The following is a 15,575-nucleotide window of genomic DNA, read 5'->3' on the forward strand; positions in this document are numbered from 1 at the left end:
AGATAAAATAAATATCTCCTGAGAAAAGTTTCAGTTGAATAATAGTGCCTTGTTGCATTTTAGGGCAGGTCACTTAAGATGAAAAGCATGCCAGATTAATATTCATAGCTAAATTAAAACAAAAACGTACAAATAACTTAAGAAATATTAGGAGGGTAAAATGCTGCATTTCAATATTTTTCCCACAATGCAACAAATTTGGTGTGTATTAATAGGAGTTTCCTTGCGCAAAAAGACTTGCTAAAAGCGACTTAAATACACACCCAATTGTATTGTTGGCAAAAATGGCAGTCTGAGGGTCCATCGTATCCTGGTGGAACCCTCCCCCACCCTGTGGGGACTTACCATTGGTCCCTACAGGGTGGGGGAGGGTTCCACCAGGATAAGATGGGCCCTCAATACTTAATAAGGGGGGGGGGGGTAGGGTCGAGGCAAATAAAACACAAGATACAAGGAGAGTCATGTCCAATTTTTTATTAAAAAATTTGGCCAACAAAAAAGGCAGAGTTGCGCAAACACCTGTGCCTGTCGGTGGACCCCCTCGGCCACCTGGAACTTGTGATGACTTACTAGCCACAAGTGCAATGCTTGATATGTTCTCTGTTCAGTGGAATTCATTTAGATGAACCATAGTGGTCTACTACAACAATGTACTGTCTTACAAGAACCAACGAGCTAGACGCAATTTTGCGCTGTTTTCGACGCAGTAGTCATGAGCAGAAGGGAGTTGTTGCTTGCTTAAATGAGTGATGCCCCCAAGGGCCTAAGATTTCACCGATTGTTGTTTCGCAACCAAGCTGCACTGGTGGTGCTAAGAGTTGTCGACGCTTGTTCCAATGGGATCCTAACTCGACAGATGATGACGACTTCTATCTAGATGACGATGTGCTGGCTGGAGAAACATGTTCTACAATAGTCATAATTTCCCCCTTGCTTTTCATGGGGCTGCAATTTGGTTGTCCGAATGTAGTCAATAAACAGAATGACTACAAGAGAACTTGTTTTAGCGGACGCGGACTTTGATTCAAAACAAAGTCCACTTTAAAGTGTGTAAAACAAGCTATCAAAACATTGATGAAAAATTCTGACGTATCACCAAAAAGACGTCAACCATTTGTGAAATGTTTTAGTTAGATAGGTAGTGACAATTTTGCACTTAATAATTGCCAATAAATACCAAAGATGACATTGAATTGATATAAGATCTAACTATGTAAGAAGCTACAACTACATCGGACCTTAACAAGACCAGACATTTCAACTTGACTAAGATTTATCAAGACGGGAAGAAAGAACTTGGTTTCATCCTAAAAAGTAACTAATTCAAAGTGGTTTTGGATAAATACTAAGATTCTTAATCGTGGTGGATGAGCTTACAAGTGAAAAAATAGTTTCCTTGACTGACCCTCGAGATACTAGCAAATATGACAAGGGGTAAGTCCAGCAAATTTTGCATGATTTGGGTAAAAAACTGAGAAAGTAACGAGGGGCAAGTTCAAAATTTTAGTTGAAAAAAACGCAATGGGCAAGTCTAGCAAATTTGGTATGATTTTGGTCAAAAGCTGAAATAGGAATGAGGGGTACCGGTAAGTTAAGAATTTTGGTCGAAAAAAATCGCAAGGGGCAAGTCCAGCAAACTTTGTATGATTTTGGTCAAACACTGAAAAAGTAACAAGGGGTAAGTTAAGAATTTTTGTAGGAAAAATTGCAAGGGCGTGTCCAGCAAAGTTGGAATGTAATCAAAATATTTGGTCAAAAACTGAAAAAGTAACAAGGGTAAAATTTGAATTTTCGTTGAAAAAATCGCAAGGGGCAAGTCCAGCAAATTTGGTATGATTTTGGTCAAAAACTGAAAAAGTAAAAAGGGGTAAAATTAGAATTTTCATAGAAAAAAACACAAGGGGCAAGTCCAGCAAATTTGGTACGATTTTGGTCAAAAACTGAAAAAGTAACAAGGGGTAATATCAGAATTTTCATAGAAAAAATCACAAGGGGCAAGTCCAGCAAATTTGGTATGATTTTGGTCTAACAGTGGCAAAGGGTAAGTTCAGAATTTTGGTCGAAAAATTGCAAGGGGGTAAGTCCAGCAAATTTGGTATGATTTTGGTCAAAAACTGAAAAAGTAAAAAGGGGTAAAATTATAATTTTCGTAAAAAAAATCACAAGGGGCAAGTCCAGCAAATTTGGTACGATTTTGGTCAAAAACTGAAAAAGTAACAAGGGGTAAAATTTGAATTTGCGCAGAAAAAATTTCAAGGGGAAAGTCCAGCAAATTTGGTATGATTTTGGTCAAAAACTGAAAAAGTAACAAGGGGTAATATTAGAATTTTCATAGAAAAATCACAAGGGACAAGTCCAGCAAATTTGGTTTGATTTTGGTCAAACAGTGGCAAAGGGTAAGTTCATAATTTTGGTCGGAAAAATCGCAAGGGGTAAGTCCAGAAAATTTGGTTGGATTTTAGTCAAAAAGTAATAAGGGGTAAGCTGAGAATTTTGTTCAAATTTTGGTCGAAATTATCAAAGGGGGCAAGTAAAGCAAATTTGGTTTGAAGCAAATTTGGTGAAATTTTGGTAAAAAAACTGAAAAAGTAACAAGGGGCAAGCCAAGCATTTTCATAGGACTTCGGTTCATGGAAATGGGGGGAAAACCCACAGGGGGGAGGGGGCTTGTGGTTAAAATTTGTTTGAAAGACCAACCTAAAGAAAGTCTTGTATCAGATTGGTTTTTACAAAACCCTAAAAATGTACCACTCCTGTCTGGGATATTTTTGCGAATAATTACTACCAAAAAGTCTAAATGGATTGAAGGTACCTACTTATTTGAGTGACCTTTGAAGAGATTTGGAGTCTACTTGCTTTTGTTGAATGAAAGTAAAAACAATAATGTTTTTGGAACACTTAACGAATTTCATGCCAGATGGGCCTACATGCAAGTGTTTTTTGCATAAGTTTTTAATATGCCCCTTCGCAAAAATGAATTTCCTCCCTGGTAGGACCTGAATTGAATGCCACATGACAGGGGAAAAGTGGATCTGAGAATGTCTGTGTTGAATAATTACTCAAAGTATTGTTTGGAGACTAGTATGAACCAAAACATTAAGAAAAAACTTGTCTATTCTGTTATGGCATTCAGGTTATGAACTTTGTTCTTGCCCAAGTGAAGGGCATTTCTATGAAGAAAATTTGAATTTGTATTTAAACTTTGCAAAGGGCATCACCGCAAAAACACAGGGCACTATGACAATTGCTGTTGGCGCCAAGAGTTATTTCCAGGCCTTGCTGTTTTTGTGTAAATTTTAAACAAAATTAATGTTGTGTTCATGGCATTTCGTGCCTTGAACTTTGTTCTTGAAGGGGCATATAATTTTCCTCTAGGAAGGGCAACTTCTTTGAGGAAAATGTTTAATTTGTATTTGAACTTTGCAAAGGGCACCACAGCAAATGTACATTGCACCATGGCAATTGCTGTGGGTGCCAGGGGTTATTTCCAAACCTTGCTTGTCTGTGTGTAAATTTCAATAAAATGAATGTTGCGCTCGTGGCATTTCAGGCCTTGAACTTTGTTCTTGAAGGGGCACAGTAATTTCCTCAGTGAGGGGCATTTCTATGAAGAAAATTTGAATTTGTATTTGAACTTTTTAAAGGGCACCACAGCAAAAGCACAGGGCACCATGGCAACTGCTGTGGGTGCCAGGGGTAACTTTGAGGCCTTGGATTTTTGTAAAAAATAACTTTTCTTGACAAACAAAACAGTTTTTTGAGCTAAAAAATGAAAGAGTTTTTAGACAGTTTTTTGTTGAAATTGATTTTGAAACTAACTAGAATGTGGCAAGAATAATGTTTTCCTTGATTTGCGGAAATCATTTGTTGGGAGAAAACAAGGCTCAAAAATCTTGTTAAAAACAAAGAAACGGTTCTAGTCTATAAATGTTAAGTTCCGTTTTCAAAATCATATCCTCAGACATCATTTGAAGTGGCAAGGTTTTAAGCTACTACAGCCTAGTATAAATTGGAATAAATTATCTTGCTCCAGGTTATTTTAGTTGGGATTCTTAAGAGATAAAACTGAAAAATAAAATCTCAAATAATTTGCCCTTGACCATGACTAGACCCTTAAACCTTGTCTTCGACTTGACCTTTGACCTCTACTAAAACTAACCAATTCTAAACAAATATGAATTATAGCAGTCCAATGTCATCTTTGGTATTAAGAGGCAATAAAAATGAGGTTTGTTCTTACAGAAAAATTGTAGAGGCTAAGTTGCATGACCAAGCAGAACATGTTTCTCCAGCCCTCACATAATCAACTGGATAGAAGTCGTCAACATCCACCAAGTCCAGATTCCATTGGCTCAAACGAAGACATCTCTCGGCACCTTTGGTGATCTCATAAGATCCCCAGTACACACCTGTTTACTCAAAAACAAAAAAATGACTTGACCAACAAAAGGCTAAATTATAAGGGGCCCTCATCCCGACGTCTTGGGAGATCGATCAACACGTTTTAGGGACCAACGACTCGCTCCCAGCTCAGACAATGTGAGTGGTTCAAGAAAATGCTTGTTCTAGCTCGTCAAATCTTGTAAGGCATTACACCAGTGAAGCAGAACACTAGTGGTGCATCTAAGTGAATTTCACTGAACAGAGAACATACCTCCCATTGCACCCGGGCCAGCAGGATCACCACTTGTTCCAGGCAGCCGAGGGGGTCCACCGACAGGCACAGGTGTTTGCACAACTCTGCCAGTTTTTCAATGGGTTTGGATGAGGCCCTAACATTATCAAAATGAGTTGCTCCTACACAATAAAGCCAAAATGAAATGTTTTGGTAAAAAAAAAAAAATCAAAAACATAAAACATTAAAAAGGAATTTTAAATACTGATGAAAAAATCAGGTGGTTTTGCCCTAAGAAGCTCCGAAAGATATTCATGACATCATGCAGAGCCGAAAAAAAGGAAACAAAAATAATTCAAAAAAAAAAAAAAACAATTGCCGAAAGATACTCGATTTTGTTTTTAAGTAGTTCTGTGAGAGAATTTTAAACATTGATAAGAACAAAGTAGTGGCTCTTTTCTATAGATTATCTATAAAAGCCTTTTTGATTTCTTAAGAAAATAACAGCTTCACTTGCAAGCAAAGTCATCATTTTTTTCAACAGTGCTGTGAACGAACTTCAAACGTTTATTATGTGAAACAAATTACTTTTTTGGTTTGTCAGTTTCCTTCAAAAGCCTTTTGATTTCTGAAACAAAAATGACAGCTTCACTTGCAAGCAAAGTTATCATTTTTAAGAATTAGTAATTTGTAAATGGCTTCATTGTTTTTGTAGGAGCAACTCGTGTCTACATTAACTAAATATAATAATTTACAAACTATGAATCAGAATTAGATCGTGGTCTGAATTGTGGCCTTGGATTTCGTTTTTGAAGGGGCAGTAAGGGGCATTTCTAGGAGAAATATTTGTATTTTGAAATTTGCAAGAGGCACCACAGCAAAAGCACAGAGCACCATGACAATTGCTGTGGGTGCCAGGGGTTATTTTGTGAATAAATAACTGTACCACACAAAATGTTGTTAATTTTCTTGACAAAAAAAGAAGGTTTTTTTTAGCTCAAAGCTGACAGTTTTTTTAGACAAGTTTATTTAGATGTTGAAACAAACTAGACTGTAGCAAGAATATTTTTTTCATCAATGGAGATGGGAGAAAACAAGTCTTTTGAAAGAAATAATGTTTGTAAGTTCAGACTTCACTTAATTCTGAATCATAGCTTTTGGCCGAGCAATAATATAAACTATGGGATGGATACTAACTAACTAACTAACTAACTAACTAACTAACTAACTAACTAACTAACTAACTAACTAACTAACTAACTAACTAACTAAGGGATAGCTCCCCATACAGGGGGAAGTATGGATATTTCACAACAAGGGAAAGTGAGGGCATTTCACCACAAGTGAAAGTATGAACATTTCACCACAAGTGAAAGTAAAGATATTTCACCACAAGTGAAAGTATGGATATTTCAACACGAGTGAAAATATGAACATTTCACCACAAGTGAAAGTATGGATATTTCACCACCAGTGAAAGTATGGCTATTTCACCATAAGTGAAGGTATGGACATTCCACCACAAGTGAAAGTATGAACATTTCACCACACAGGAAGAAGTATGGACCACACAAGATATTTGGCGCTATGCCTGAAACATTTCCTAACCTACAAAAATAATTACTTTTTAAAACCTAAATAAATATGCACTTTTAAAAACACAAAAGTGTCACTCATTGTGGCATGCAACTGCGGTTTTTTGCAAAACGAAGACGACATAAACTGGCACAGCAAGATTTTGTACCGTATTTTTTAATTTTCAGAGGCTGAGAAAAGCCTGAACTTTAAAATGCATGCCCCCGATTTTGCTGTGTATGAGATGGCCGAAAACCCCTTTGGGGAAAGTCCCATCCGGCTCCACTAAATGGCAAACAAGTTTGTAAACTCCATACTTGAGCAATGGATTGAGTTGTGCAATAATAAAGAATAATAATTACTATAACTAAGCCTTTAACATTTCAATTTTTGATGATCCACCACACAAGGGAAGTATGGGTAGATCACCACAAGGGAAGTATGGGTAGATCACCACAAGGGAAGTATGGTAAGAATTAAGTATGGGTTGATCACCACATGGGAAGTATGGGTAGATCACCACAAGGGAAGTATGGGTAAATCACCACACTAGGGTTAGTATGGGTAGTTCACCACAAGGGAAGTATGGGTAGATCACCACAAGGGAAGTGTGAGTAGATCACCACAAGGGAAGTGTGGGTAGATCACCACAAGGGAAGTATGGGTAGATCACCACAAGGGAGGTATGGGTAGATCACCACAAGGGAAGTATGAGTAGATCACCACAAGGGAAGTGTGGGTAGATCACCACAAGGGAGGTATGGGTAGATCACCACAAGGGAAGTATGAGTAGATCACCACAAGGGAAGTGTGGGTAGATCACCACAAGGGAAGTGTGGGTAGATCACCACAAGGGAAGTATGGGTAGATCACCACACTAGGGTTAGTATGGGTAGTTCACCACAAGGGAAGTATGGGTAGATCACCACGAGGGAAGTATGAGTAGATCACCACAAGGGATGGGGGGTAGATCACCACAAGGGAAGTATGGGTGTATCACCACAAGGGAAGTATGGGTAGATCACCACAAGGGAAGTATGGGTAGATCACCACAAGGGAAGTATGAGTAGATCACCACAAGGGAAGTATGGGTAGATCACCACACTAGGGTTAGTATGGGTAGTTCACCACAAGGGAAGTATGGGTAGATCACCACAAGGGAAGTATGGGTAGATCACCACAAGGGAAGTATGAGTAGATCACCACAAGGGAAGTATGGGTAGATCACCACACTAGGGTTAGTATGGGTAGTTCACCACAAGGGAAGTATGGGTAGATCACCACGAGGGAAGTATGAGTAGATCACCACAAGGGATGGGGGGTAGATCACCACAAGGGAAGTATGGGTGTATCACCACAAGGGAAGTATGGGTAGATCACCACAAGGGAAGTATGGGTAGATCACCACAAGGGAAGTATGAGTAGATCACCACAAGGGAAGTATGGGTAGATCACCACACTAGGGTTAGTATGGGTAGTTCACCACAAGGGAAGTATGGGTAGATCACCACAAGGGAAGTATGGGTAGATCACCACAAGGGAAGTATGAGTAGATCACCACAAGGGAAGTATGGGTAGATCACCACACTAGGGTTAGTATGGGTAGTTCACCACAAGGGAAGTATGGGTAGATCACCACGAGGGAAGTATGAGTAGATCACCACAAGGGATGGGGGGTAGATCACCACAAGGGAAGTATGGGTGTATCACCACAAGGGAAGTATGGGTAGATCACCACAAGGGAAGTATGGGTAGACCACCACAAGGGAAGTATGGGTAGATCACCGCACAGGAAGTATGGGTAGATCACCACAAGGGAAGTATGGGTAGATCACCACAAGGGAAGTATGGATAGATCACCACAAGGGAAGTATGGGTTGATCACCACAAGGGAAGTATGGGTAGATCACCACAAGGGAGGTACGTAAAATGTACAACAGTTAAATTCTGACCTAACAAATAGAGATCCATCCCATCCAAATTTACAGAAAAGTACAGTATGATAAAAAAGGTTTCCTGTTGGTGTTGAAGTCACTCTAAAGGAAGGTCCGTCGACACCCTCCGTCTGGATTGGGCTGTCACTCAAAAGTAGGTCCGACACTCTCTGTCTGGTTTGTATGTAGTCATCTGTAGCAAATTGAACAAAGAAATTGATAAAATATTTAGCTATATATGCTGCAAAGACTGTTAAAATAACGCTAGTTAACTGTTAAGTATTGCATGGGGGCCAGCCATGGCCTTGGCCTACCTTCAATTTATTCCTACAAATTCCCACAGAATTTTACAACTGAATTTGGCCTTGCGTACTCAAAGATAAAAATTCCAAGCCTTGTATGTAAGTTACACTTAGAAGCTTACACTATTATTCTTCACATCTCAATCTGATGGGGTCGATAAATGTGACAAAGAGCTCAGATTGTTTTAAAAGACGGATATCAATCTTTCAGCAAAATGTGACAATATAAATATTTATTTCGATGTTGACAACTCAAACATGCATCTAAATGTTGCTTTGTGAATTCGATGCCATGTCACTCAACATAAGATGAACAGAATATGATCATTTAGCCCTCTGGACTTTTCAAATTGTTGCAAAACTCTGACCACAATGCTTGACTTACCCCTTGTGTATTTTTAGTTGTTGACGGAAATCTGAACAAAATGCTGGACTTACCCCTTTAATTTTTTTATATATATATATTTTTTTTTTTTTTTTTTGACCAAAAACAGACCAAAATGCTGAACTTACCCCTTGTAATTTTTGTTAAGTTTTTGACCAAAATCTTACAAAAATGCACGACTTTTACCCCATGTGATTTTTCTGTTTTTGACCAAAATCTTACAAAAATACTGGACTTACCCCTTGTGATCTTTCAGTTTTAAAACAATTTTACCAAAATGCTGGACTTACCCCTTGTGATTTTTTCAGTTTTTGACCAAATTGCTGAACTTACCCCTTGTGATTTTGGTTTGACTTGCCCCTCATGATTTTTTTCAATTTTTAACCCATAACTTACCAAAATTGCTGGACTCATCTCTCGTGATTGTTTCGATTTTTGACAAAAATATGACCAAAATGCTGGACTTACCCCTTTTGATCTTTTCAGTTTTTAAAATAGTTTTAACAAAATGCTGGACTTCCCCATGTGATTTTTTCAGTTGTTGACAAAATCTTTTTCATTTAATAATAATAATAATAATACAAGGTATTTATAAAGCGCTCTAACTAACAGGGGAAAGTACCACAGCGCTGTACACAGAAAATAAACAAAGAGCAAAGAATAAATAAAAGCAAGCAAATCAGGTGAACAGGTGGGTTTTGAGAGATTTCTTGAAGGCTGCTAGTGAGCTAGAGTGGCGGATGCTGTGAGGTAAATCATTCCAGAGTTTGGGGGCAGCAGCGTGGAAGCTTTTTTCACCAGTAGTGGTGCGTGTTTTGGGGATGGCAAGTAGTCTGGTGTCAGTAGATGACCGGAGGTATCTGTTAGGTTTGTACAACTGAATGAGATCCGTTAGGTATGAAGGCGCAGAGGCGGTATTGAGACATTTGAAGACCAGGGTAAGTATTTTAAAGTTGATACGGTTGGAGACTGTCAGCCAGTGAAGATCGTGAAGAATGGGAGTGACTCTGTCATATTTCTTGGCCTGGTAGATCAGTTTAGCTGCACGATTTTGGAGCCGTTGAAGGCGTTGACAGTCAACAGATGATATTCCATAGAGAAGAGAGTTAGCATAATCGAGACGAGACGTTACAAGGGCTCTAACAGCAGCATGGCATGTGGGCTTATCAATGTACATTCTTGACCAAAAACTTTTCATTTCTTAACCAAAATCTTACGAAAATGCTGGACTTACCCCTCATGATTTTTAACTCATTTTTGTGCCAAAATCTTGGTTAATAACTATTTTTCACATACCTTGGTTTTCTTTCTTGCTGTCGTTTGATAAAGATGACTTGATCTGATGGTGCTGTGACATCCAAGCAGTGTGAGATCCTATCCTTCCCAGACTGAGACATCGAGGGCAGGCTGTTCGAGGGGTACTGCTGCTTCTGACAATGACTGGACCTGTTATTCAAAAACAATTATACAAAAGGTTTAGATCCTTACTTGCAGTGTTCCGCATTGTGTAATTTTTTCGTTAATCTGGCGATTTGGCAAATCTGGACAGTCAAAGCTGAATATAGAAATAATGGAGACTGCTAATAGCCCGGATAGATAAATAGCTCAGTTGACAGAGCACAAACACATTCACCTGGAGGTCCTAGGTTCAAATCCTGCACTCAACACTTTTCTTTATTCAACCCTAAAATTATGTTCTAAAGTAGCCTTGCTCAAGGCAGTCGAATTATTCACTCCGAAAAAAGACCACCGCTGTATAAAAACCCACCCGTATTCACTGTGTATATTATCGCACGACACGATGCCCCCGTACACTATCTGCATGCGTCGGCCGTCAGGCTGACAGCCTTGTAGGGTCTGTGTTGAAGCCACTTACCTCATTACTATAATAAGCGAAGAGTTCCCACGGTCAGCGCATTACCATAATGCCTGCGAAAGACGAGACATGTTTACATCACACACCACCACCACGGACGCTCAGCGAGCATGATAGGGCCCAATGGTCCTGATAAGGGAAGTGCGTGATTGGACGTCAAAATGAATTATTCATTTGCCTCACACCCTTTGTTGTCTGAAAGATATACATATTCATGGACTGCATACTAGCATATCTAAGAGCCCCCCCCCCCCCGCCCCCATTTTTTTGCACTAGTGGAAATTTTTTTATGAAACACATTAAACCCGGAAATTACAGACCCGACAAAGCTGTCGGACTGACGGCCTACGCATGCGGTTAGTGGTATGAGTGCGGATGACACAGTGCACAGTAGTTGTACGATATCAGCCATTCCATTGTGACTCGCGTGACAATCTCACCGGTTTTTCAACTTTTGAAAGATCTATACTCCAAAATATAAAACGTGGCTCTCATGTAACTCAATTTATATAAACTTAGTAAAGAGCCCTATAATAAAAAATAAAAAACGAACACAAATTGTGTAGGTATCATGTTTTTATAGGTGTTCCAAAAATGTGACTCGCGTGACTGCCAAAAAATTAAAGGTCTTGTATCCCTGTATGCCGTTGCCCATTCGTGAGAACTCAGAGAAACTTTTTAGTCCCGGATCACTTTTTTTTTAAGTACAAGAGAAGCACTATACTTTACAATAAAAAGTACAAAATAAAAAGTTTTTAAAAAATTGAAAATTTGTTAAATGCAACGTGACTCGCATGACAGAAGTTTGTGACTCGCGTGACAAGTGAGAAAATATACAATAGCTAAACAGGATACTGCATAACAAGAACAATTTATTTCATTCAGAACACTTAGAACTTGAAATTGAATCTTTTCATCAAAGGAAGAAACACCTGAAGCAACATTTAAAGGAAAATTAAGAATCTGAAGAGGCTTTGACTTAAACATGGTAATGTTGGGACGGTTCTGAAAAGAATTGGTGGTTCAACAACACTGTCTGGTCGAAACGTAGAGTTGTGAAACCACCTGTTCTTTTCAGAACCACTCAAACTCATAGAGAGAACCCTTACTAGAAATTATTATATTGTTTTGTGATTGGGGGAAGGACTTTTTTCTCACTACGCTTGGCAGAGTAGGTTGATAAGAAACAACCAATTTTGGTGTCAAGTTCTAATGGCATTAGACTGTGTTAGGCTGAGTACATGTACATCTGTTAAGTAATTTCTTTATTGATGCCCCTCTCCAAATCTAACTTAAGAATACTGTCTTAAAATACCCAGTTTCATCAAACATTTTTGTTCGTTCTTGTTTTAAGTTTATCATTCCTTGTATTATTTAAATTATGCAGATGTGAATACATTGTACAGTGCAGTATGCAGTGTACACATGGTACATGTAGTTCAACATGATCTGCTGACAGTGTGCCAAGTCATAATTGTACACTGTAGTAATTCCTTTTTCTAACATAAATTTATAAATTCAGGGGCATAGTAGTATGTTCCAGTGGGCTGGGGTGCTTTTTTAACATTCCATGTAGACATCATTGCCAACCATGTGCATTAAGTGCATTTGCCGTGACTCGCGTGACAAACTCGAGGGTGTTTTTTTAAAAAAGTAGAATGCCTAGGTAAAAAAAAACTAATAAATTCTTGAAAGACCCTTTGAAAAGACCACTATTATGAGAGAGAAGAAAAAAAATGTTGAGGGTCTATAACAGAAAAAATACTATAATAATTTTTTTTGTGACTCGCGTGACAGTAAAACGAGGGTAAAAATTAACTCCCATTTTTCAAAAGTCAATAGTTCAAAAAGGTATATTTAATTTTGGCTGTCCTTACTAATGACTCTTTGTTGTTTATACATAATGATTAAATCTGAACACCTATTGTTTCATGATTTTTTTTTCAAAACCTGAATTTCAAGGATTTTTCAGACTTCAGTGTACACTTTTTACCCTTTACTCCCAAGGCTGTCACAAAAACAATAAAGAATATTTTTATAAAGTCTTTTTAGAAATAGAAGCACTAGGTGTTCTTGTTTCAAAATAAATGTAAAAACTTCACTGATAACCATTTTAATTTTTTTACTATGAAGCGCAAATACCATGATATGGCTGATATGACAGTGTGTATACGGGTGGGTCATGCGGTGTGATCGCACGCACCACGCATACGGGTGGGCTTACAGCAGCGTCTTTTCGGAGCAAATAATGCGACTGCCTTGAGCAAGGCTAGTTCTAAAGCATTCAATTCAGAGGTCTTTCAATGTAACAAACTTTGAACAAAATACCATGCCACTGACTCTTTTTTTAGAATCCAATGTAATTTCCAGCAGTTATTAATCCAAACTATATTTTCCCTGCTCCATCAGCACACTGTTTGTTTGCATACTTATTTTACTAAGAGGTAGTAAATAAAATTTACAAGTTTATAATTACCTTAAAGACACTGGACACTATTGGTATCAGCAAAGACCAGTCTTTACAGTTGGTGTATCTCAACATTTGCATTACATAACAAACCTGTGAAAATTTGAGCTCAATTTGAGCTCAATTGGTCGTCGAAGTTTCTTATAATGAAAGAAAAACACCCTTGTCACACGAACTTATGTGCTTTCAGATGCTTGATTTTGAGACCTCAAATTCTAAATCTGAGAAAATTACTTCTTTCTCGAAAACTACGTCACTTCAGAGGGAGTTGTTCTCAAAATGTGTTATACTATCAACCTGTCCCCACTACTCGTAACCAAGAAAGGTTTTATGATAATAATTCTTTTGAGAAATTACCAATAGTGTCCACTGCCTTTAATGGCAGTGGACACTATTGGTAATAACTCAAAATAATTGTTAGCATAAAAACTTACTTGATAACAAGCAATGGAGAGCTGTTGATAATATTAAATATTGTGAGAAAAGGCTCCCTTGAAGTAACAAAGTTTTTCGAGAAAAAACTAATTTTCCACTTAAATATTTGATTTTCATTTTGAGACCTCAGTATTAGATTTTGATGTCTCAAAATCAAGCTTCTGAAAGCACACAACTTCGTGTGACAACAGCGTTTTTTCTTCTATTTTTATATCGCAACTTCGTCGACCAATTAAGTCTATTTTTCACAGGTTTGTTCTCATGCATATGTTGTGACAATTACCGATAGTTTCTAGTGTCTTTTAAAAGCTACCAGCAGACAACAACATTTATTAACACTTGTCTTTATCATGTCACGGGTGCGATGCGACCCCCCCCCCCCCCACGTTTATTTTTATGTTACGTAATCATTTGCTTTACTTGCATGGCTAGCGCCCTCTGCGGGCTGCTTTCCGGTTCAAGAGCATTCTGTTTTGGGCCGAAGACCTTAACTGACGTCTTTGCGTGTCTTCACCCAACAGGTAAAGATCTTGTTATATTTTGCATTTAAATGTTTTCCTAATTACTACTTAGATTAAATAGTGTGTAATAAGCACTATCCTCAAGTCTCAATTTGTTTATAGAATGTTGTTGACTTTAGTGGATATCTGGTTGCTTTTGCAACATCACGCTAGCTATTTATTGATTTGCGGTGTTTAGATATATTTATTACCTCTAGAGCCTTTCCTAATAATCTTAGCAGTGTTACTGAATGTAACATTTTGGAGATCCTTTAGTTTATTTTATCATTGCTTCTGGGATTGGAAATAACCTGTTTATATTGCATTTCACCGTTAATTTGCCTTAAATCCAAGATGGCGGTCGCGTCCTTAATTTTGGCGCGAACCGCGAGTATTGTTTTATCGTTTCATTGTTTATTCTTTTAAAGTTTAGTTTATGTAATTATTATTGTATATTTTGTATGAGCATTCTGTTTTGGGCCGAAGACCTTAACTGACGTCTTTGCGTGTCTTCACCCAACAGATTCACCGTTTACAGATCTCAATAAAACTAAAGAGCTACTATATGATCAGACTTGCCGTTTCATGCCCGTACTTATTCCAAGGGTCACAATCACATACCTTGGTTATCTTCATTGCCGTGATTTGACGAGGATGACTTGATCTTATGGTGCTCTGACATCCAAGAAGTGTGACTCTTCCCAGGCTGAATATTATACAGACAGTGTGTGCTGATTATAACACATCAAGAGGGACTGCTGCTGCAGAGCATGAACCTACTGTTATAAAAAACAAATACAAATGATAAAAAAGGTTTAGATCCTTGCATGCAGAAAAGCCTACTTGAGTTCATTGTAAAATCTGACAATTCTGGAAAATCGTTAAAAGTATAGACTCTGATCATTTCATTAATCCTCTGGCCGAACACATACACACTGTTATAACTCCACGGTCAGAGCTTACCCAGAGTCCGAGTCCCTTTGAGCCTGACCTATTTCCCTGTCAAGTTGACCTGGAAACTGGATTAAAATTGTGATATTGCCTGCTATGTCAGTTTGAACCATTCCTTGGTCATTTTGAAACAGATTCCGGGTCAAACTGACCCGGAGACCGGTCCAAGGCCCATTGGGACTCTGACTCGGAGTCAGTGTTAACCTGGAAGTTTTTCGAGTGCATGTAAGGCTAGACCAAAATGCTGTGATTTTTTTAGTTTTGACCAAAATCTGACCAAAATGCTGGACTTGCCCCTTATGATTTTTTCAAATTTGGTGCCAAAATTTTGCATAATAACTTCACATACCTTGCACGTCATCTAATTCCTGCTGTCAGTTTACGAAGATGACTTGATCTGACGGTGCCATCCCATCCAAGAAGTGTCAGATCATATCCTTCCCAGACTGAATTCATACAGGCGGAATGTGCTGTTTGCGTAACATCGAGGGCAGGCTGTTTGAGACGTACTGCTCCTGTAGCCCATGACTGAACA

The 15,575-nt window shown here is 38.3% G+C and overlaps 2 protein-coding genes across 3 annotated transcripts in view; one reads left to right on the forward strand and one right to left on the reverse strand.

Moving 5' to 3' along the window:
- Positions 1-15,575, forward strand: part of LOC139951246 (macrophage migration inhibitory factor-like) — a 103,400-nt gene that overhangs the window by 68,421 nt on the left and 19,404 nt on the right. The window lies entirely within an intron of this gene.
- On the reverse strand, positions 7,959-14,813 carry LOC139951594 (uncharacterized). 2 transcript variants are annotated; one of them, XR_011787805.1, is made up of 4 exons: positions 14,711-14,806; positions 10,688-10,816; positions 10,108-10,257; positions 7,959-8,317 (listed from the first exon to the last, which is right to left on the reverse strand). XR_011787805.1 is itself a non-coding variant. In XM_071950557.1 (3 exons), exons 1-3 carry the CDS (start codon positions 14,769-14,771, stop codon positions 8,097-8,099), a joined length of 432 nt encoding a protein of 143 aa, XP_071806658.1. In that variant the 5' UTR covers positions 14,772-14,813; the 3' UTR covers positions 7,959-8,096. The 2 variants fall into 2 exon arrangements, 1 of the variants encoding a protein (XP_071806658.1); XM_071950557.1 differs by lacking the exon at positions 10,688-10,816 and having other exon boundaries at positions 14,711-14,813.

Source organism: Asterias amurensis, chromosome 19 (assembly GCF_032118995.1).
Source record: "Asterias amurensis chromosome 19, ASM3211899v1".
NCBI classification, from domain to species: Eukaryota; Metazoa; Echinodermata; class Asteroidea; order Forcipulatida; family Asteriidae; genus Asterias; species Asterias amurensis.

Excerpts from the sequence above, each read along its gene's own strand:
- LOC139951594 (XM_071950557.1), bottom strand. The coding sequence starts at position 14,771 with ATGTCAGAGCACCATAAGATCAAGTCATCCTCGTCAAATCACGGCAAT. Across the intron at positions 10,258-14,710 it reads CGGCAATGAAGATAACCAAG|GTCCAGTCATTGTCAGAAGC; the intron begins GTATGTGATTGT and ends TTTGAATAACAG. Across the intron at positions 8,318-10,107 it reads CAGCAAGAAAGAAAACCAAG|ATGACTACATACAAACCAGA; the intron begins GTATGTGAAAAA and ends AATTTGCTACAG.